The sequence below is a fragment of the Musa acuminata genome, unplaced genomic scaffold (genome assembly GCF_036884655.1).
Source record: "Musa acuminata AAA Group cultivar baxijiao unplaced genomic scaffold, Cavendish_Baxijiao_AAA HiC_scaffold_1138, whole genome shotgun sequence".
NCBI lineage: Eukaryota > Viridiplantae > Streptophyta > Magnoliopsida > Zingiberales > Musaceae > Musa > Musa acuminata.
In genome coordinates this window covers 4191735-4214031 of record NW_027021350.1, presented here as the reverse complement: position 1 = coordinate 4214031, position 22297 = coordinate 4191735, and the positions used below count along the sequence as shown (strand labels likewise).

General features: G+C 37.1%; 2 protein-coding genes across 3 annotated transcripts; one reads left to right on the top strand and one right to left on the bottom strand.

Moving 5' to 3' along the window:
* Window positions 1–31: 31 nt before the first annotated feature.
* On the top strand, window positions 32–17544 carry LOC135671295 (vacuolar fusion protein CCZ1 homolog). Of its 2 annotated transcripts, none has more exons than XM_065179364.1 (10): window positions 32–267; window positions 787–978; window positions 2203–2296; window positions 5133–5316; window positions 5484–5593; window positions 8301–8399; window positions 8487–8948; window positions 13506–13661; window positions 16645–16874; window positions 17234–17544. In XM_065179364.1, the coding sequence occupies exons 2-10, from the start codon at window positions 800–802 to the stop codon at window positions 17262–17264; spliced, it is 1545 nt and encodes a 514-aa protein (XP_065035436.1). In that variant the 5' UTR covers window positions 32–267; window positions 787–799; the 3' UTR covers window positions 17265–17544. The 2 variants fall into 2 exon arrangements, with proteins under 2 accessions (XP_065035436.1, XP_065035437.1); XM_065179365.1 differs by having other exon boundaries at window positions 163–267; window positions 915–978.
* Window positions 17545–20114: 2570 nt separating this feature from the next.
* LOC135671117 (zinc-finger homeodomain protein 2-like) lies at window positions 20115–21988 on the bottom strand. The gene has a single exon (XM_065179065.1). It carries the CDS (start codon window positions 21594–21596, stop codon window positions 20754–20756), a length of 843 nt encoding a protein of 280 aa, XP_065035137.1. The 5' UTR covers window positions 21597–21988; the 3' UTR covers window positions 20115–20753.
* Between the last annotated feature and the right edge of the window lie 309 nt (window positions 21989–22297).

The following is a 22297-nucleotide window of genomic DNA, read 5'->3' as shown; positions in this document are numbered from 1 at the left end:
ATCGGTGGACTGTTAGGTAAACAATGGGATCGATCGTTCTTAATTGCATTTCCAGTTCGTCGCCGCGACGATGGCGTGGAGTTTCCTCGTCTAATTTGACACGAACAGATGAATACGGCAGAAGTTTGTAATCGATTGTTCATGTGACGATGATCGCCGTAGCCATTTCCGTTCCCCATCGCGAGGGAGCCCTTTCGCTTCTCTGAGGTTCGGCCCCAAGATCGAGAGGAGGGTTTGCGGCTTGTCTCGACGCTCCTCCGCAGTGAGGTGAGGCGAAATTGGTTTCTTGTTGTTTCCTTTGGATTTTATAGGATTTGAAACTCTTTATTTTGGAGAAAAAAAAAATAGACTCTGATTCTCGTAGTGTTCCTTCACCTACTTGCCATTTCTCGATCAACCCGATGGAAACAGATCTTATAATCTTGCGTGAAGTCTTTGTTAGTTAACTCGGTGCTTAATTGGATCCTCTCGATTCTTGGCTCAGCAATTGCATGCTTGGGATAAACTAATCCAGCATTAGGTAATACACATGGAATTGAACTTGTCATACATCATTTCTTGCTGACATATGATAATTGATCGTGTCACCTTATGGCGTAGGTTTCATCTTTTGCTTTTGTATAATCATCTTGATCTATTTTGTGCAACATCTAGGTTTCGATTGTATCTTCTTGTCAGCACGACAATTTTCTTTAAATTAATTCATCAGCTGAATACTTGCCTTAGGTACTTAAACCATAGTATTTGTACTCTATTATTTCCTTCTTTTTTTTTTTGGAGCTGCAGTCTGTCAAGAGCAATGGGATTGCCGGCCATGGCTGCTAATGAAGGCATACAATTATGTGTTTTTGACTCGAGAAGGGGACATCAGGAGGGCCAAGAACTTGACAAGATTTTGTTCTTTTTTCCTTCAGATTTCCCTTACTCTGTGCAGCTATCTGTTGTAGGACTTTCAGAAGGAATAATTACTTTCACAAGGTTCGTTCGGCAAGTTTTTGGATAATAATATTTCTTAAGATATTTTCTAAGTTTCTTGTAATAGAGGTTTCGCATGGCCTCACATCTTATTTGTGTAGGACAGTTGACTATGTTTAATGCAAGCACTTTTAACTTGTTGGACACCATTTGAACATAAATCTAGAAAGGTAATTCAGGGAACCTTTGATTTTTTTTTTTGAAAAATATGTTTGCTCAAATACATTATTAATTCAGTTGAAGTAAGGAAGCTGGACATGTAGTTTGATTGCGGAAACTTACAAAGGTAAATGACAAACTGGGTAGAGATGTAAAATTATTGTACCTCAGGTCGTGCTCAAAATATGGAATTACATGTTTTATTGTGTATGCATACATGGTTAGGTAGAAAAGTAGGTAAAGATATGGAATAATACTCTGCAGGTCTTAAATAATTTTTTGTCTATATTTTCATAAAGAAGATTGAACATTGTTGGGGTAGATAAGATTCCGAGATAATGGCATAAAATGAATGCACTTTTGTGAGTCAAGTGGGATTTACTTGCAAGTGTATACTGCTCATGATTATTCTACCAAGTTGGTATGATTGACATGGTTTGCTATTAATTAGAGAATATAAGTAGGACATACAATTAAGAGAGATTGCTGACTTGGTAAATGTCCTTGACCAATTTATGATGTGGAGGTTTATAAAGAAGACAACATGCAAGATCTTAGTTGTCATGAGATTTCAATTGCTGGACATGGGGAGGTGCATATCACTGCTTCCACATTCTGTTAAAATATTTCTTTGTCTTAAATTGTTATTCTATTTACTGTTACAAGGCATCATTTATACTTCATTGTTTCTGTTACCATTGTTTTCTTCAAAAGAATGTGAAGCAAAGGTCTTCGTTTATAATGTAGTTCATCTTTGGCGCCTTTCTGATGACATGTATGCATCATTATCTGAACTCTGAAGCCTGTTATGATGGCGGCATCTTGATATAAAATAATATCTGGTTGAGCTGGAGAGAGAGTAATGACAGTTGGCATGCTGATATGACTGCCACTTTATACAGTTATTTTTCTTTGGTTTTCTTAAGCCTGCTTATTGTGCCATCAACATGCATATTTTCCAGTGTTGCATCCTGTTCTTCATCTATATACCTGCTCTCAAGATAATGACAATGTATCGTGATATGCTGGATGCATTCTCTTCAATTCCCTATCATCGATTTGCTGCAGAATATTTTCTCCTGATGCTGCTTGTGAGGTCATCGAAGAGGAGCGACATTCCCATGTGTTCTATCAAGCTGAGCCAGATATATGGATGGTTATGGTATGTGTTCTTTTATCAAATGGCTGTTATTAATAGTCTAATATACTACTGAATGCTGAGTGTTCTTATCTCTATGTATGGAAAATCTATCTTAATTTTGTATGCATTGGTTATATATTACTTTGTAAGATGGTTGTTGCTAATGCCTAACAAAATAGTTTGACTAAAGGTGTCATTTCTTTTTGTTGAAAGATATATAAATTTTTGAGAAACTTTTCCTGAATTACCTTTCTAGATTTAGTATTTTGATGTTACAATCTAGTTGAGACATCAGACGTGCACTTGTTGCTCATTGTTGAACATAAAAGTTGTTACAATCTAGTTGAGACATCAGATGTTCGAGTGTGATAAAAGTTGAGGCAATCACTCCTCTTTGAAAAAGGAGGATTTAAGAACTCCAGCATGATTGACCAGACTTTGATAGATCATTTAGTGAGTTAATACCTTTTCTATGAGAGTTGAAAGTTCATGACTATGAAATGACGGTTTAATTATTACAGAGGATGGATGTTTTCGTCGGATTTTTTGGGCATTCGATGCATGCTTGCATAGTTTTAGTCAATACATTTGTCCAGTATTTGTCATAGATGCAACACGTTTATCTGGAAAATACCCTACTGTTTTGATGACAGCGATTATTATTGATGGATCTAATAAGTTATTCCCCATCATATTTGGAGTAGTAGAGATTGAGGTGAGAGAGTCATGAGAATGGTTTCTTTTTGAGTTAAGAAAATGCATTGGTGTGTTTAATGAATGTATGTGATGGGGTAACATCATGGTTACCGCATGATCCATCTTTCGAAAAATTTAATGAATGTATGTTTAATGAATGTACATGATAGGGAAGTGGCCAGAGGTTTTTGGGTTGTTCAAGAGCACATACTGAATTCAAGTTTAATGAATGTATGTGAAATTTGGTGTGGTTTGGTGAAATTTGACTTAAGTTACACTCAAGTTACGAATGAGATAGGATTAGGATCTTATATTTGGATCATAATGTGCTGAATTCCATTAATTAGACTAAAATCATCAAAAATAGAAAAAGTGTTACTAATTGACTTGGAATCATGTCATAGTAGTTCTAGAGAAGTTTGGTGTGGTTTGGTGAAATTTAATTCGAGTTACACTCGAGTTAAGAATGAATAGGATTATGATCATATGTTCGGATCACAACATGCCAAGTTTCATTAATTAGAATAAGATCATAAAAAAAAAGAAAAAGTGCTACTAATCATCTTATAATGATGTCATAGTAGTTCTGGTGAAGTTTGATGTGGTTTGGTGAAATTTAACTCGAGTTACACTTGAGTTAAGAATGAGATAGGATTAGGATCTTACATTCGGATCACAACATGCCAAGTTCAATTAATTAGACTAAAATAAAAAATAAAAGGAAAAGTGTTACTAATTGACTTAGAATTATGTCATAGTAGTTTTGGAGAAGTTTAATGTGATTTGGTCAAGTTTGGAAGGATTTGGTGAAAATTAACTCGAGTTACATTCGATCACTAATTCACTCTGAACAAGCATCTTGGTTCACACCTAGTTCACTTTTTTAATGTTGCACATTTTGTAATGCAATATTAATTCTTTTTAATTTTATCATTTATTTTCAGTTTAATTATCTATGTCTCTCTTTTTTCTTTTTGTTTTCTAATATATAAATCCTAGACCATGAATTGTTGTTGTGCATATAATATAGGATAGGAACTGTTGCATTTTTTAAAAAACCTAAGATTAATATGAATAGATAGCCTAATGCTCGAGACTCTAGGAAATTGGGAATAAAGAGTCAATGTACCAAAGTGTTGTGCTACAGAGTAATTATTTTTGATGACTTGAATGTCGATAACCTAGGTTGCAAAGGAACAACATTATTATTATGTGCAGCTCACCCTTTAATGGGTGGCCTAGTGATAATGGTTCTCATCATGTGGGCATGTGGGGCCAAGTGAGAGTTAATATTCACATCCTTGCCGCTGCAAGCAGTTTTTTTTCCCTCTAAAAATTAAGTTTAATATGCACAGATAGATTAATGCTTGAGACTCTAGGTAATGGGGAATAAAGAATCGATATACCATAGTATTATGCTACAAACAGAGTAATAATTTTCTGTGACTTGAACCCTGAGAACCTAGGTTGCACATGAACAACATTATCATTATGCACAGCTCCCCTTTAATGGGTGGCCCAGTGAACATGGCTCTCATCATGTGGGGCCAAGTGAGAGTTAATATACACATCCTTGCTCCTGCAAGCAGAGAGGCTATTTTCATAATTGGAACTGTGGTTACCCAAATCGAGACAATTAGAAGTTAATTTTTTTAATGTGTTCTAATCATGTCTATAGCCGTAAGGTCAGGTCAATAGATATTGTTGAGTGGTGTGTGGAGACATTAGAGGAATATGACTATTAGGACTTCCCCACTTCCCTTTCAAAAAGAAGGATATGTCCTTTGAAATGACTAGAAACTGTTTTCGATAAGTTAAATTACAGGGGATAGAATTTATGTAGCTGGTCCCAAGTAATAGGTTTGTTGTTATCATTTTTGTCCACATACTGCAATTACTAGGCTCTCACAGATGTTTGCATTTCCAATTTAGGTGTACATGAATGCATATCTGCACACGGTTTGATGATTTGACCATTACATGTTCCGAGTGCCTAAAATGCAGGTGACTTTGAAGTGTCAGGCTAGTCTGGCTGTAAAATTGTTGCTCTCTCTATGCTATTGTTTACAACTACTTTCCTCGCAAGACTATGATTCTTTTACTCGTTCCTGCAACAAATTATCACTGTTGTCTAATATTAAAATGCTTGCTGGTAATGCAGATAGTGGAGAAGAATAAAGATAATGAATCTGATTGGCGTTGTGATGCCTTAATAGACGTACTCAAGGAAGCACATTCTCTTTTCACGATGTTCAATGGTTCTTTGCAAGCTTTACTTGATAAACAACCCAGTGGTGAACTTGCACGCAGCTGTTTGTATACATTTATCAATGACTATCTTTCAGGTCATTAATTGCTGATGTATATGTTTACTATTATTCATCTGTTCTTCTGGTAGTACCATCTAAAAGATTTTTTTGTTGATTCTGATCTCCCTTTCGTGTGTTCTTGTTATTGTTCCTGCTCTATAATCATGACTAAGTTTTGAATTTTTTTATCTTTCTTAAAACAGATTTTTATGTTGGCAAAAAGATTCAAGTGCCATCTTTTCGTGACTGTCTCAAGGAAAGAAGAACTGTTCAAATGCTGACTGTCTCTCGTGAAGTGGCAATCGAAGTTCAGGTATGATATGATTTTATAAGATCATGAAAAAAAGGAAATGATACTAGGTACTTTGTGATCATTAGTTCTCAACTTGAATAATAAGGATAGTTGATGACTAATAACATGGGAATGTGATTTAGATACTGGATGATATTGAATATTGATCCACTGTTGGCCAAGTATGGTAATGCATGCTATTGAGAAATTATCTAAAATCCATTTCATATATTTGTACAATTTTAATATGATCAGTATCAAGGTCTAAAATACTGCATGTATTGATTACTACGAGTTGGCCTACTAGCGACCGAACGTGAATCAGAGGATTTTACTCAATTTGGTCCAGTGTAGGCTATGTCATCCAATAAGCTTGCCATACCAGCTTTATCAAACGGTATGCCATGCCAAACTATGGTGGATGGTGAGCTTATCATCAAATACCTACTAGGTTTTTATATAATTTTGTCAACCATCACAACCATCCCTTTTTTTCATTTTTATATCTTCCTCTCTTTCTTTCGCACGTTCATGACAACCTGAGAGTTTTTCCTTTTTTTTATTTGAGAATAGAGGAAGGGAAAAAAGAGGAAGACAAATATAATAATCAACAAAAGAGAGTGAAAAAGGACTGATAAATACCATAGGGTAGACTAACTCTAACTCAAATAACTTGTACGAATGAAGGCCTCACACCTGTCTTGTTATATGTTGTGTGAAAACAATGTTCACAGTAAATTTTGCAATCTTCTATTACAATATCTTTTTCCCAGTTTATAAATCCCAAGTATAACAAACATTTTATATAAATAAGGAAAATACAATAACATTCCATAAGTATAGATATATTTCCTATCTCGACAAATTATTTTATAAAGTATTTTGATTCATAGACTTCTTTCTGTAGGATCTTCAATATTAATGGAACTACCTTTTAGAATATAATTTTGAATCAACCCTTGAAATCTTAATTGAAGCTCAATGTGTATCTCCTTTCATTTCTCTTTTTTTGCTTCCCTTTTTCTTCTTTTTGACAATTTAAGAAACTAAACTAAAAATATTGGAGAAGGTTGCCATGTGTAAATTTATGACATTTGCAAAATACCTTAAAGCAATAAAACAGTCAATATACTATGTAACAATATGAGGTTGGATTGGTACTACCAGTTGGTATGTTTGGTATAGTCCAATATTTTAATCCTTGACACTAAATAATCTATGCATAAATCTCTATCCCTAGCCTAGCACTTCATAATAATTAAGTTTAAGATTGCCAAAAGGGCATAGATTGTACTAGGTTAATATGCTTTCAATTTTAAATTTGAAGTTGAATTTCTTATTTAACATCAAGGAATATTGTTTTACGCCCTCTGTCACATTAGTCACTTTTGCTGCAAAGTGTTAAGTTGTAGGCACTCTGAGTTCAATTCAAGAAGCAACTTGAAATTTTTGATTGATTGGTTTTAGATGAAACCATTCTTTCTTTTTAAAGGATGTTGTAAATACCAAGGTCTGTCATACCGAAGCGTACCGCCCGTACCGGGCAGTACGTACCGGTCCGATAGGTTATTGGTACGTGGATCGTCCGGTACTGCTACAGTGCTACAGTAAGAAAAAGTATAAAATTGTTCGGTACACCTGGGTGTACCGCTCGGTACACCCTGATGTACTGCCCGGTACATTGGTACCGTACCGTACCGAACCCGGGTCGAAACACCGGTACGGCAAACCTTGGTAAACACTGTAACAACAACAACAACCACAAAGGCATAAAGTCTCAAAAAGGATGTAAACACTGTTTAATATAAAGTTTGATGGTATAGGAATCTATCCTAGAAATTTCAGTGGCATCACAAACATATATCCAAGATGGCCTTCTTGATCGAACAATTATCTCATCCTAGGTATGCTTTCAACTTTGTTTGATAGTTATCTGTGCCGGTCTTTTTCATTTGGATTTAATCTGTGGTCTTGATAGTTAATGACCATTATTCACTCAAAATGTATTTTGGTTATTATTCCTTAGCAGGGTTTCTAGATGGACTGACGCTGCAAGATGTGTTTAGATCAACTGAAGACTGAAGTAGAGGCTTAAATGTTTGGAACTGTGTAACAAGCAACAACTTTACAAGTAACTAAAAAGGAAAAAAAATACAATTATCATAAGCTGAAAGTTACCATCTATTAAATATTTCCATATACCAGCATAAATTTCATTCTAGCATCTGCAATTACTATCACTTATTCTATTCTACTGAAAATATAGATGGCTATATTTTGTGGAATTGGCATTTATGGATCAATTTACAGCACTCAAAATCCTGCGTGTCTTTCATCCTCAATGTTCCATTTGATTGTTTTCTTTATTAAGTGTAGTTTTTTTCTGAAGTAAATTATCATGTTTTCAAGCCAGTGGATAATCACGAGTGAAATCTATACATGGGCCCATATATACATAGTAACAGAACATTTTTCTTAACTGTAGATTGTGAAAATTTTAAAAATTTCGTCTTCTGTATTAATATAGATGACTAGGTACTTGTATTTGCTGCTGTGACCATAGCAGCTAAGTCTTATGCACTTGACATTTTCATGACATCTAATTTTTTTTTAAAAATTATTGTTTTTATTTAATAAGTTTTTAGAAAATGATTTGATCTATTATTACATTGCTTCCAATTAATATCTCAACACCATGTAGACTCATTAATTTACATGCATTCTGCAGTCACTTGCCACAGTTATAGGAACATCAAGTTTAGGAAGCATAGCGTGCAAGTCACTTATATTGTTTCAAGATCTGCTGGTGGCCACAACACTTTCTCCTGTATGGCTTAGTTTCCTGCATTGGAACAGTTAATTTATATTTTTTAGTATTTGTTTTCAGAATTTACCTGTATGATTTTCTTGCTAGGGTGACACAGCAAACATGTTTACTTATGCTGTTCTAAGGTTAACTCCTCATGCTTTATCCTCCAACACAAGTTCTTGGTCCTATTTAAGGAGGGGAGTTTCTGGTTCAAGTATTACTGCAAGCTCTGGTTTGCTAAATTCTAGATCTTCACCAGAAGAGTATCATCATGGATCTCATGATTCTTCTATGGGAGAACAAAGTAACAGATATCACATGGCAAGGCCTCTACAACGTGACAATTGGTCTAAAGGAAAGGATGGTTTTCTTGTCTGTGATATTCAGCTTAATGTTGGTGGTTTAGTTTATCTAGCACCGGTAGTTTGGCTTCAGCAGAGTGAAGAGCACATGTATCTTTGTATCTACCAGCATCGAAATCTCACGATTATAGTCCTAATTCCCGTATGTTCGCAGACAGATGGAGAGCAGGGGATAGCTCTGGTCAAAAAACAGCTTCTTGAAAATGTTAGTTCACTTTGTCTAATAGGCGCTTTTTTATTTTTCATCCTGGTTACCTATCCTTTTGCCTTCTATATCTTGATGCATCTCTTATATTAAAAGCAAAGGAAGAATATTCAAGAATGCATTTTGAGGTATAAAGTAAGAAGAATAAAGAATGTGTTTTCTTTAAAAGAAAAGGTAGACTGTTCAATAAAATTAAAAAAAAGGGATAAAAAGTACTTGTTTTTTAAAGAACTCGAAGGTTTATCTTAGTTGGTAACTTATTGTGCTTTATTTTTTTAGCTTGATTTTCTCGAAGTGTAGGTTACCAATTATTTAAGTGTTGTTACTGCTGACATGTAACTTTTGTATGAAAGTGGCCACTCTTGCATGGACAAATGATCTTTCTTGCAATTGAAATTCTAAGTTGAACATGCATGCTCTTATCATATGGTTTTTATTGACTTGGAGAAAGGTTATGATAGGGTTCCTAGAGATTTATTATGGTGGATTTTAGAAAGGAAAGGTGTATCCACTATTTATATTGTTGTTATTAAAGATATGTATGATAATATAGTTACTAGTGATAGAACTATAGGGAGTGTGTCTGGTGACTTTGTTATTAGCATAAGATTACATCAACGATCCACATTAAGTTTCTATCTTTTCACATTGATAATAGATGAGTTTACTGGTCATTTACATAACAAACACACCTAGTGTAATTTTTTGATGATATTGTCTTAGTTAATGAGAGCCTAAGTAGAATTAATTATAAACTTAAGCTATGGAGGCAATCCTTAAAAACTAAAGGTTTTAGATTAAGTAGGACTAAAATTGAATATATGAGATGTAATCTTAGTAATTTTAAGAATAGATAGATGAATATAATTAAGTTGGATGGACAAGAAGTTCTTTTAAGTGAAAGCTTTATGTATCTTGGATCAATTATTCAACAAGATAGATACGATGAAAATATTATTTATAGAGTAAAAATAAGATGGTTAAAATGGGGAGGGGCGTTAGGAATCTTGTATGATAATCGGATTTGAGATTAAAATAAAAATTTTATAAGATAATTATGAGACAAACAATGCTTTATAGATCTGAGTATTAGACAGTTAAGAAATAACATATACAAAAAGTTTGAGTTGTTGATATGAGAATGTTGAGATGGATGTGTGGAGTTATTAGGATAGATATGAAAAGAAATACTCTTGTTCATGAACAACTAGGTATCGATTGAGGATATGATGAAAGAAATCCGTTTAAGATGGTATGGATATGTGCTTAGGAGACCTTTAGATGTGATAGTCAAAGAGGTGAAATAATTAATATTAGTGGTACGAGGAAAGATAGTGGAAGACCTAAAAAAATTTAGTAAAAACTATAAATAAAATTTTAAGTATTCTAAGCTTAACTAAACATATGTATTATTTTGGGCTGTCTATATAGTCAAGTGCCATTGGTTTTATTCTTCTGATACTTAATTCTCTTATCAAATGAAATTTATCTGTTTCCTTTGGCACAAAAATATATCCTTATTGTTTTGAGCTTTCCTGTGATATCAAGACTGTTACATACAGTAGAAACTTGCTGCATAAGATTCTTTATTTTTTACTTACATTTGTGCTGATTGTTCATTTTACCTCAAAATAAAATTTGTTAGTTATATAGTCCACTGCATCTCTTGCTATACTGCCATACACAATTATCTTCTCTGGAATTTGGATCTACTTGTGTAATAAGTACTCTAGGCTGCTCATGTTAGGCGTGGCACTTAATTTCTCTCCAGTCTGTAATTATAAGGATTTATTCATATTTCATGATGGGAAAACTTCATGTGTTTTTGGGTAGACTGCTAAAAATATATCCTAACTTCACTGCTACGCATCTAGTTCAAAACCATGTTTATGTATAATTGTATACTGCTTGATTCAAAACTGTCATGACTTGTCTATGAGATTTGGGTGTCATAAATCATGAGACGCATCTTGTGGTGGTTCATTATGGTGAAAATATTTCATCTACTCATCTATATATACAAAAAATTGGTTTCCCCGATGATGTACTTGGAAACTATCCTTAAAATACTCTTTGTCCAAAGAATCTTTTTCAAGATAACAATTCGACTAATGAACTTTTATATGTTCCACAATCATTTTTCAATGGTTTCTTCTAATGTTAATTGTTGTTAAGCCTTTTGATGCGTGCTGTGTAGATGAAGTACAAATTAGATTTACTGGTGAGTCAATGATAAAACTGAATATAGAATTGTGAAAGGGTAGTTATACTAAAGAATTGCATTATTGGTATTGGAGCCTAATTGATCACCACTCAACTGGCTTAGATTGTTGTAATGCTGGCAAGTACTGACTAGCGGCAGTTCTTTCTTCTGCTCCTCTGCCTCCTTTGCCAGTGTATAACTCGCCTCCCTCATGTCTTCTTCTCTTTCTCTGTTGATGCCACCCCAGGGTTCTTAATGAATAGAGAGTTATGATGAGAAGTAGTTGATTGGGGGTTTCAGGGTTTTTTCTGCTTTATCAATGACCCTGTCCGGCTACCAAATGAGTCAGGTGGTACATTGTGCAGAATTCTTAATTTAGGTGGATATTGGGTTTAAACTAGGCTGAACCATGGTATAACCAAGGAATGCAATTTCACCCAGTTAGGTTCGTGCCAACAGTATTTACCAGTCCAAGCTCGAACCGAGATGCTATTTCAGGTGGTTCGGTCCCCCTTCTTTTTAATGTGAGGTCTGGATTGTTTTTTTCATTTTAAACGACTAAACTGAACTAGTTTTGATTAAAAAGGACTAGACTGGCCTATATGTTGTGTGCTCGCTTCCCCCTCTCAGAACTATCGTGCAGCCATAGCCTGCCCCCTGTAGCCTGCCTCCTGCCCTCCACCGCGACGTTATCTACAGTATTTATATTTATCCTTCTCTTTTTCTCCCTTCTTCCTCCTCCATTTCCCTTTGCCTTCCTTATCCTTCCTTTTTCTCCTTTTTTCCTTCCTCCTCCCCTCCCCCAGCAGAATATTACCTTGGTACATGCCATGTTGGTACATCGGCATGAACCGGACTGATTCAGGTCTGGCCATTGACCGGTAAGGGAACCCGGTACGGAATCACAAACCTAGTGTATAACAACTGTTAGGTCATGTATGCCTCAGGATGAGGTAACCACTTGCTTGCTATATGGTGGTCCTACCTGTCATTCTGACCCCTCTCCTGAGACTATGCTCATACTGGGCAACATACTGCTGTAAGATTTTCCTTGGCTACTCCTGATAAATTTATAAAGTTCCGCTAAAATAAATCTGAAAAGATTTCTGGTTTAGTGGCATATGTGGATTTTGATAATTTTGAAAGAACTGCGACATGCAATATGATTTTAGTTGTTTTAAGTGCATTTCTTTGAAGATGGAAGGAGAACATGAAGAAGAGATACTCCCTATGTTTTTGTCAAACTATCTCATAACCAAGATCAACCTTAGCAAGAGAAACTAAGTAATGAAATGGTCTTTTGCATACGTTAAGGATGCTGTTACTGAGGGTAGATATGGTAAATATTGGAGACTGAGTTAGAGATGGTGTGATAAGGGGATCGTTAGGGATGGTAAATGTTGCAGTAGAGCTAGATAAAATATTTGAGATTGTTTGAACAGGTTGAGCACAGGTTGCCTTGAGGACCCATCTTCATGTTGGACCATGAAAGTTCTAATAAGGAAAGCTTGGAGTATGCTAGTTACTATACAGATATTCTTGTATTGTTAGATTTATCTTTCAATTGGAACAGTTGCAGCTTGGCATCCTTATGAATGCCAAACAATAATCACTAAAGTCGTAATCTATAATTTTTCTTTTTTCTTCCTTGCTGGTGTTATATTCTTTATTGTTTGTAATTGGAGGTCAACGGTTTCGGTAGAGACTTTGTGGTGCATCAAAATTTCAAAGTACTTCTACCCACAAAAAATTGTTTGATGAAATATAGTGACGAGTCGTCGCTGACGACCATGGATTGACATTTTGGCTACTATACCCATGCTGGTCCTTGGCCTGACTGATAGGGGTCCTGAATGTGCTGGCATACCAATAAACAGTATATGCCACCATGTGCCACAACTGTTTCTAAGATGTGAGTATACATGATGTTGGGAGGCACATGCTGTCATCCATGCTGCTGACCTGATAGGCAATTGATCTGGTACATACTGCCTGGTAGATACCAATCCAGGCGAGGCATAGAAAGAACCATGCTAACAACTATACTAAAACTTGGTTTTACGTGTTGTGCAGATTTAATTATTCTCGTGGAACATCCACTTGTTCCTCTGTGTCGACCTTTTAGTGAGGCAATTTCAGATGTTCTTGTGAACCTTCTGTTTGATTCATCAGCATCTTTGAATTTGTCAGCTATTTTATTTACTGATTCTTATATTGGTGGTTGAAGTTATTTAAAAGGTTCGTGTAAGATAAATCGTATTTTCATGACACTAGTTTGTCTTTCTTGACTATGTTTTTCTTATTGTTTTACTTTATGTGCTCTAATATATATTTTGAAATTGGCATCCTCACAGGCATCAGAAAAGATTGTACATGTCGAAGAGAAACTATCCAGAGGATGGGGTGGTGAAAATGCTTACCATGTCAGTGGTTACCGCTACTTATTGGTTGACACTGACAAGAGCATATCAAGGACTTCTCCACCAGGGAAAGTGATGACTCTTGCAAAAGTTAGTACCACAGAGACAGTTTTGTCATTTATATGTTCTATACAAGTCTTCCTTACTCATTGACTTTCACATGATTTTCTGCAAAGTTAGGATATAATTCCTGTGTTCCTTTTTCTGATTTGAGTGAAAACAGAGGAGGGGGTCTTAAAGTGCACACAATGAACAGGGTCATTTTGAGAGACTGCTTCTGAATTTAAAATTAAGTTCAACAACCTTTTGAAGACGGTTATGTACCACACAAGAACTTAGCCTTGTTAGGTGCTTATACGCAGTTTTACTACTGATGACCATTTTAAGCAGTTAATTTAACAATAAACCAAAATTGATAAATGTCAAATGAGATAAAATTATGGCAATCACATAAATGAGCACAGTGATCTTTTATTCCATAAGCTATATTATTATATCCTACATATGTCTTTACACAATATGACTGACAATTTTGTTTCTTTTTTTCAAATTTATTTCAACACATTTTTCAATTTCCATTACTAAGCTTAGTTCCTATTAGCACTTCTATTTTTGTAACTGATTTATGCAATGAATTTAATGATTACACCCCTTATTGCTTCCATAGAAGGATACATAACAGGAAATTTCATAGGAAATCTAAAAAGAGTTGTGCATGTAGAATATTTTCATATAAGAATCGCAACTAGAGGTTTGGGAAGACAGGATTGACAAATGAGAAGTGGAGAGAGAGTATTCAGCGACTTGGAGGACGGCTAACTTTATTTTTTTTAAGGATGGCTAACTATTGGTGGACAGGTTTCTTCTACCATAAGGTTCTCCATCTTGCTTCACTTTTCATATATTTTCCTTTTACTAAGATAAAATTTTTGTTCTCACCAAAGCAAATACAGAAGAGCAAAGAGGGCAGTTCACCGAGTGCATCTAACAGAACTGCCATGCTATGGCCAGCTGCCAACTTAACAGAAGTTACTACCCAAAAAAATAAAAATTTAAATGTAATGCATCAGCAAATTAGACTGCTCACATTTACAATTTCCCTTGCATGGTCAGCAAAGGTAGTCAACCAACAAACTACATCCAAAACCTTTTACATTTAGCTACTGCAAATTTTCAACTCTAGAACCAATTTTCAGAAATTTTGGAGACCAAACTACTGCAGAAGGGGCTATTTATAATTCAGCAACAAATTCTGCAAGAATACGTACCCTATTTTGATGCTATTCAGCATAACACTTCATTGAAAGCCAGGCTTTAATCAGAATTTCATCCTTGATTACTTCTGCAATGCATTTTACCATGACTTCAGCTGTATATCATTGTCATGCTTGGTCTCCTTGTCTTTTTCTCTTTTTACTCTTTTGGTATTAAGACTGTGGCTAGTAAGGCTAGTCATGTAACAAATGTTAAGATTCTTGATTCCTTAATTGGCTTGTGATAAAATGCTCATATCTTTCTTGTTTAGCTCTTAAACAGAAAAATTAAGTTTGAACAGGGATGAGAGATCCTTTTCTGTGGAAATATGCTAAACTGTATTTTAGACTACCTACTGGATCCAATAAAATCTTATTCAACAACATAAATGTTATTCCAGGTCATCAAAGCTTGCTTTGATTGCGGTTACAGAAAAAATTCTATATGTTTGGTGGATGAATGGCTCTCTTCTTTTCTTTTACTTAAGATTATTTTCTTTGTTGGTTGTGTGTGTGATGATGGGGTGATGCACAGCAGGAAATTAACAGATATAGTTTAGAAAAAATGTAGTGAATATAAGATTTTTAATATTATCAAACAAAAACTCTCAGGTGAAGGTATCTACAAAGTCAATTAAACATTAAATATGTTTGGTACATGATTCTAATAATTTTATCCAACAAATGACAATAGAAGTACTCTTCTCTTCATCATTTTCATTGTTATCATTTTCTTAAGTGATCGGCTGCTAACAAATGGATGCTTCTGCTGGCAGTGGTTGGTGTGAAAAAAGTTTAAGAAGAGAGCAAAGGAGAGGGATGGAGATTTTGATTCTTTTGACTAAATTTAATGGTCTAGTGGTGGCAAGAGTTGGAGAATGAGCTGTGATTAGTCATTTTATCTTGGCTTCTGTCTGTTCTAGCTGCTAGCTGTTAGATAAACAGGTTGGAGGACCTGGGATAGGTCTAGATCGACTGATGGTTTGATCTAATAATCTAATGGAGTCGGATTTGTAGATCCTGGTTGATTTATTATGGATATATTTATTTAGGAACTGATCTTGCCAATGCCTAGTTATATGCCTTCTTTTTTTGTCAGACTGAAAATTTTTGCTCATCTTACATCCAGAAAGGTGTTTGGTCAGGATTTATCTTTTACATCTAATAACACTTGCAGAAGAGTGAATGCCCTTGTAAAAGATCTGTTCAGTAAATTATTTATATTGAAAATCAAGAAGAGGATAAGTCACAGCTTGATGGCATGTTTTGGTTCCAGTACTTGTATCTGTTGTATAAATTTGGTTGAAGACAACTTTAAGTACAGATTAATCTTTTGGTCCCATGCTGCTAATTTCTCTGGTCATCAAGTTTCGGCATACACAACACATCAGCATTAAGACACCACAATACATCAGGATTTATCTTTTGCATCTAATAAGACTTGCAGAGGAGTGAATGCCCTTGTAAAAGATCTATGCCTTAAATTATTCATATTGAAAATTAAGAAGAGGATAATTCAGAGCTTGATGGCATGTTTTGGTTCTAGCACTTGAATCTGTTGTATAAATTTGGTTTAATGGTACAGATTAATCTTTTGGTCCCATGCTGCTAATTTCTCTGGTCATCAAGCTTTGGTACAAACAATGCATCAGCATGAAACACTACAATATCTGAAGCTGGTGGAAATTTACTACACTTTAGAATTTAAACGTTGGTACTTGCTTTTCCTGTGATGTAAATGTACACAACTTATTCCATCTATAAAACAAGGATTGTGAAGCTCTAACTGGTTGTCTGTGTGGGCGATGCTTTGTTCTCAGGACTCATTATTTACCCTCAACAAACTAAGAGAAGAGGTTGATCTAGAAAAAACAAGAGCAAACAGAGAAAAGCCAGACCAAGAAAAAAATCTGGAAATATGCATTAGAGCTAAAAACAATTCATGGATAATTGCTAAGATAACACAAGGGAGAGAGCTGTACATGGTTATGGAGAAGGCGAATGAGACTCTTCTTTATGCATCCGATGCTGTGGAGAAGTTCAGCGACAGGTGCTCTTCGTGGTTCATGTTTCTTTTATCCTGTTTTTGTAAGCATATAAATGAATTGAGTTGCTTTTGCTTTTGCATTGCCATCCGCTGTAGCATAACTAAGCTAAACAATTCATCCTGTCATCACTGCAAACCTGAAATGGTCAAATTTTTAGGAATAGTAGGAGCTGCTTTCACAATTTATCCTGTTAGATCAAGTATAATCATGATGTGCCATGATATCTAATGCGAAATACATGTCCATGTTTTTGTACAACTGTTTGTCTGGTTGTGAATGGGTTTGCTGCCGGATTTTCTTATTTCTCTGTTTTTCAAATTTTAGCAACAATCTCTGATTACCACTTCTGATACGCTTGCAGGTATTGTGATGGAGCATTTTCGCTGGACTAGCTGAATGGCAAGGCTTAACAGGCACAAAGAAACTCAGCATAACCCTCCAGATCCCGGCATTCCATTACAACTGGGGTTTCATGATCCCATCCCTGGCCACAGGTCAAACATGATCCCTTGGTTTTGATAGCCTACTTTTGGTTAGATTTATAAAGTTAGAGGTCTAGTTTTAAGGTTTTAATAATAATAATTGTTTGGTGTTGATATTTAGGATAAGGGAGTGTGGAATGCTTGGCAATGATTGATACACACAATATGATGATTTTTTCTCCTGTGCTAATGATGCATGCCAACCGAGGGAAATAATCAAAATGACAGCTTAAGTGTTGTATACATACCGGTGCACAAGATGCATGGCTTACATCTCCAACTTCATACAAAAAAAAATAATAATCACTGGACGATGTATATATATATAAAGAATTTTCATAAATCATGTTGATAGTTGTGAGAGTTAGTAAGTACTATAGGAGTCCTAATTAGATTCAAATGGTTTGAAGAAGTCATAATTAGATTCGATTTACTTAGATGATTAGGATTAGGAATTTAAGCAGGAAGATTAGTCCTCAGTGAATTAGGATTTATTGCTATAAACATGTAGTATCTAAAGATTTTAGTGAGAGGAAGAAACATAGGACAGATCTTCTTTTGATGGATCTAGAGATGGTTGAGAAAATAATTCTTTAGAGTTTATATGATAGAATGGTTGAGTTTGGTTTAAGATTAAGAGATATATCCTTTTATTTGATTTTTTTTTCATATAGTGCAGAATGAGTCCTAATTAGGTTCAAATGATTTGAAAAAGTCATAATTAGATTCGATTTACTTAGATGATAGGATTAGGAATTTAAGCAGGAAGATTAGTCCTCAGTGAATTTGAAAAAATCTTCTTTTTTTTCTTTTCTTTGAAGGTGCCCTCCTTTTTCCTATTTCTCAAAGGGTTTTCATTATTTTATATTTCCTAGTTCATTCTAAGCGTCGGTCGGTTGGTATAATCAAATACTATTTCAGTTTTTATTTGGTCTATATATTAGTGTCGCAATTTTCATGAATGATAGAAGTACTTCAAAAAAAAATCCAATATGTTGCATGAAATGTGGATCTGAGAATTTTGTTTCCTGAAAATAAAAAAAAGGCAACAAGAGAAAGTTCTCTATCAATGGTTAACTATCTTTCTATATGTTGGCACCATATTATGCCATTACATCACCTGATTGCAGCTATTATATTAGTTATTAGCAACTTAATAATGTAGTTTCCTTATTGTTGTTGTGCTTTAGTTGAATTTTCCTTCTTTAAATCGCTGTAAATATAATAATAAAAAAATTACAGAATAGCTTTTTCTATAGATTTCATCGAATCAATTATAACAAGAACAAAAAGGTCAGAGTAAAGACATGACATGAAAGTACAATTTAAATTGGACACGACAAAAGCGTTTGGAACTAAGAACAGTGTGACATGATATGGTAATAATGATATTATGACTACAATTTCATGTGCTTCTTTTATTTTGATTAATGCATCAACATCATCTCAAACCTTATCTCATGCATGAAGATTTTACCTCTCTTTATCTTACCTCACATACATGACAATACAAGATGCGTGGGCCCTCCACCTCTGATCCTCCATGCATCCCACAACCTGAGACCAGCCTCCTTCCTTCCTCACAGAAGGAGACAGCTCCATCTTTCACTCATCCTTCCCCTCAGGAGACATCTCATTGCAGACATTATGTATATAGATATATGCGATCCTCCACTGTCAGCGGAGGTGGGGAAACCCACCCCAGCCTATTATTTACTGCTGCAGTCTGAGAGCTCAGCCATAGAGGAAGACTACACCTCTTCCAGCACAGTGATTAAAGACGACGTATCATCTTCTGGGGAGACTCGAGAGGATGACGCACAACCCTCTCCTTCCACCGTTCCATGCATATGTCGAGGTGGGACCCGATCGGACAAAGAGTGTTGGGTCCGAAACTTGGGGAACTGTGAAGGGTGAATCCACGCACCTCTCGGGCCCTCCTTATTGGGGGCCGGGAATGAAGGGAGGACAGACCACGTGCACCTTGTCCACTGATTAGCTATCGTATGCCGACGGACCAAGCCACATCACCTGCGCGGGGCCCAGGTCTTAATTATTCAACGACCACTTCAACTAAGTTGTACCCTCCGTATCTCACAAAGATCGCACCCTACTCTCTCTCTCATCTCCAGCTGCTCTTTCCTTTGTTCGGGTCGCTAAAGAAGACAAGAGAAAAAGAACAAGCGGTAGGGAGGAAAGGGAAAAGCTCCCATGGAGACCAACTCAGTGTCAACGGTGGGTTCTCTAAATCACTACGGTAGAACGGAAGGAACAATGGCGTGGTTTTTCTAGGTGAAGAATTCTGGATCGTCCAGGAGAGCAGAGGTTTCTGCAACCATGTCGCTCGCGTATTAATGGCCGGGAGATGCACCCACTCAATCGCCAGAGACGATAACTTACATGGTAGTAGTAAATGTGAGCGAGGTTGGTTAATGGCAGTCACCAATCTGCAAAGAAAGAAACCTGAGAGAGAGAGAGAGAGAGAGAGATTCTCGTGGTTCACATCCATGGCACAAAATAACTGTTCATTAATGGCAGCAAGTGAAACCAGAAAGTATGAGGTCACCCTAAGGTTAGTTTGTACGCTGAGAAGTAAAAGAAAGAAAGAGGAAGAGCATGAGTTCATCGTTCACGTCTCTCTTCATTCAATTCCTCTCCCCCAAAACAAGGCACATTTACTGAAGCATATGATCTTTCACACTCCTGCGCGTGAGACAAGAACAACATGAGGATTTCATCATTCACCTCTCTCTCTCTCTCTAGAAGAATAAAACATTTGCTGAAGCATACTACTAGAAGACTGAGAATGCCTTTCTCTCCCTCGAGTCATCAACACAACCACAGGATAGCAGGTGTAGATCAGAGTATGCATGGCGGACACGTTTGAGAGTGAACTGTAGCAGCCAGCTTGTCCTTCTTAAGAGATTCATGTGAAAGTTAGAAGATGAACTTCGAAGAGAAGGAAGAGCAAAGAGGAGCTGAATCCAACAGTAGCACTAGCACTAGCAGTCTCTTCCTACCCATTCCCACATAGCCACACCCTCTCTCTCTCTCTCTCCAAATATTGGCCTTAAGGTACAACACCACTTCTTCCTGTTCCCCATCTTCACCACCAAGATCATGTTCATTAAAGCCAAATAATATAACCACCGCTCTTCACCACGCGTCTCCAGCAGCAACACAATGTAACTTCACCAAAGCTGAACAAAACCAGCTATAACAAGGGAAAGACTGAAACAGATAAAAGAGAAAGAGGAGGACGAGGAAGAGAACATAAGAAGAGCTACTAGACCGAATGAAAGCAGACAAAAGGGAGGAGGAGAGAGGAAGAGAACCCAAATCTGAGACACCCTATAGCAAGAATTACAAGACTGGCGGTGGTGCATGGAGGCCGGCGGGCTAGGGTTTCTTACCGAGGGTTTGCTTGTTGTTGTGCATCCAGACCTTGAGGACATGGCGATCGACGCAGGTCTCGCCGCAGAACTGCTGCACCGCCGCCTCGTCGTGCTTCTGGATCCGCCACCCCACGCGCTCCGCGAATGCCAGCATCTTCTCCTTCTGCTCCTGCGTGAACTTGGTCCGGGATCTCTTCCTGTGCCCTCCCGATCCTGATGTGCCCGTCGCGCCGCCTACTCCCACCAGCCCTCTCGCCCCCAGCATCGGATTCGAGTCGCTGTCCTGGTCGTCCCGGCTCTGCCCTCCTCCGCCGGAAGTCGACGGCAGCGCGAGGAGCTGCGGCCTGTGCTGCTGCTGTGCGGACGCGGCCACCACCATGTGATGGCGATGGTGCAGGTACCCCGCCGGCGTCTGGTAGAACGGTGAGAACCGATGGTAGTACCCAACCGTCTCTAGCACGGCCGCTCCGCCACCGCCCTCTTCCTCCCTCCGATGGAAGTTGCGGTGGCAGCTGCACGCGGCGCATCGGAGCGCGTCGAGCGTGTCCTCCTCCCCGGCAGCCAAGAACTCGCTGCAGCCGTCCACTGCGTGGCCTCCGATAGCCACCGCGTGGTTCTTTAAGCACTCCCTGTACCTCACTCCCCATCCACTTCCGCCACCGCCCACCTTCCGTTTCCCCGAACCTGACACGGCCGCTTCCTCAGCTCCGCCCGCGCTGCCTCCCATTTTATCTCCTCCTCCTCCTCCTGCTCCTCCACGAGGTGAATTCGGCATGGGGTTATCGTAGCCCGAAATCGCCAGTAACCCCATCTCCTCATCAGCCTCATCGTGATCTTCGAAATCCATGTTCACCGCCGGTCCCCAAACTCAGATCTCCGCCTTCCTCAGGCTTCTATCTCTTATTATCTCCTATCTTTAGAAGTTTTAAGAGAAGGAGATGAGAGAGAGAGAGAGAGAGGATACTGTGGACACCATCAGTTCTATTAAACACCCCTCTCTCTCTCTCTCTCTCTCTCTCCCTCTCCCTCCTTCAAAGCTCCACACTTCCTGCGGTGGTGGCCTAAGCCCCACTCTCAAGCCAACATTTCCCACCCTTCATAAAACCACATGGTTTTTGGCCCTTTTTACTGTGTTAGTACTCTTTGACTGTTGATGGTGAATGGTAAAAGTGTCCCCAGCCATTGAAATGACTGTACGATAAACAAAAAAGCAAAAAAAGAAAATAAAATAAAATAAAATAAAATGTTTTTAGGATCTGACATGACCAATAAAAAAAAGAACAAAGAAAAAAAGAAAAGAAAGTCTCTGTTGATCGAAAACAGTGTGATATATCTATCTATCCATCTGCAGCTATAGACACTGATGCTGACGTAAAAAGTACATCACAAGTACATTGGTAAGTTAATATTGAGCATCACAAAGTATAATTTCAGGATTTGTGTCGTTGTCATAATTATGCATCTCATAAAGTCGCTAAGTTGGATGTCTTTATCAACGTAAACACATTAATGCATCCGTTCATGTATTACGTGTCGTCACAGTTATTA

Excerpts from the sequence above, each read along its gene's own strand:
- LOC135671295 (XM_065179364.1), top strand. The coding sequence starts at position 800 with ATGGGATTGCCGGCCATGGCTGCTAATGAAGGCATACAATTATGTGTT. Across the intron at positions 8,400-8,486 it reads TGGCCACAACACTTTCTCCT|GGTGACACAGCAAACATGTT; the intron begins GTATGGCTTAGT and ends TTTTCTTGCTAG. Across the intron at positions 13,662-16,644 it reads AAGTGATGACTCTTGCAAAA|GACTCATTATTTACCCTCAA; the intron begins GTTAGTACCACA and ends CTTTGTTCTCAG.
- LOC135671117 (XM_065179065.1), bottom strand. The coding sequence starts at position 21,596 with ATGGATTTCGAAGATCACGATGAGGCTGATGAGGAGATGGGGTTACTG.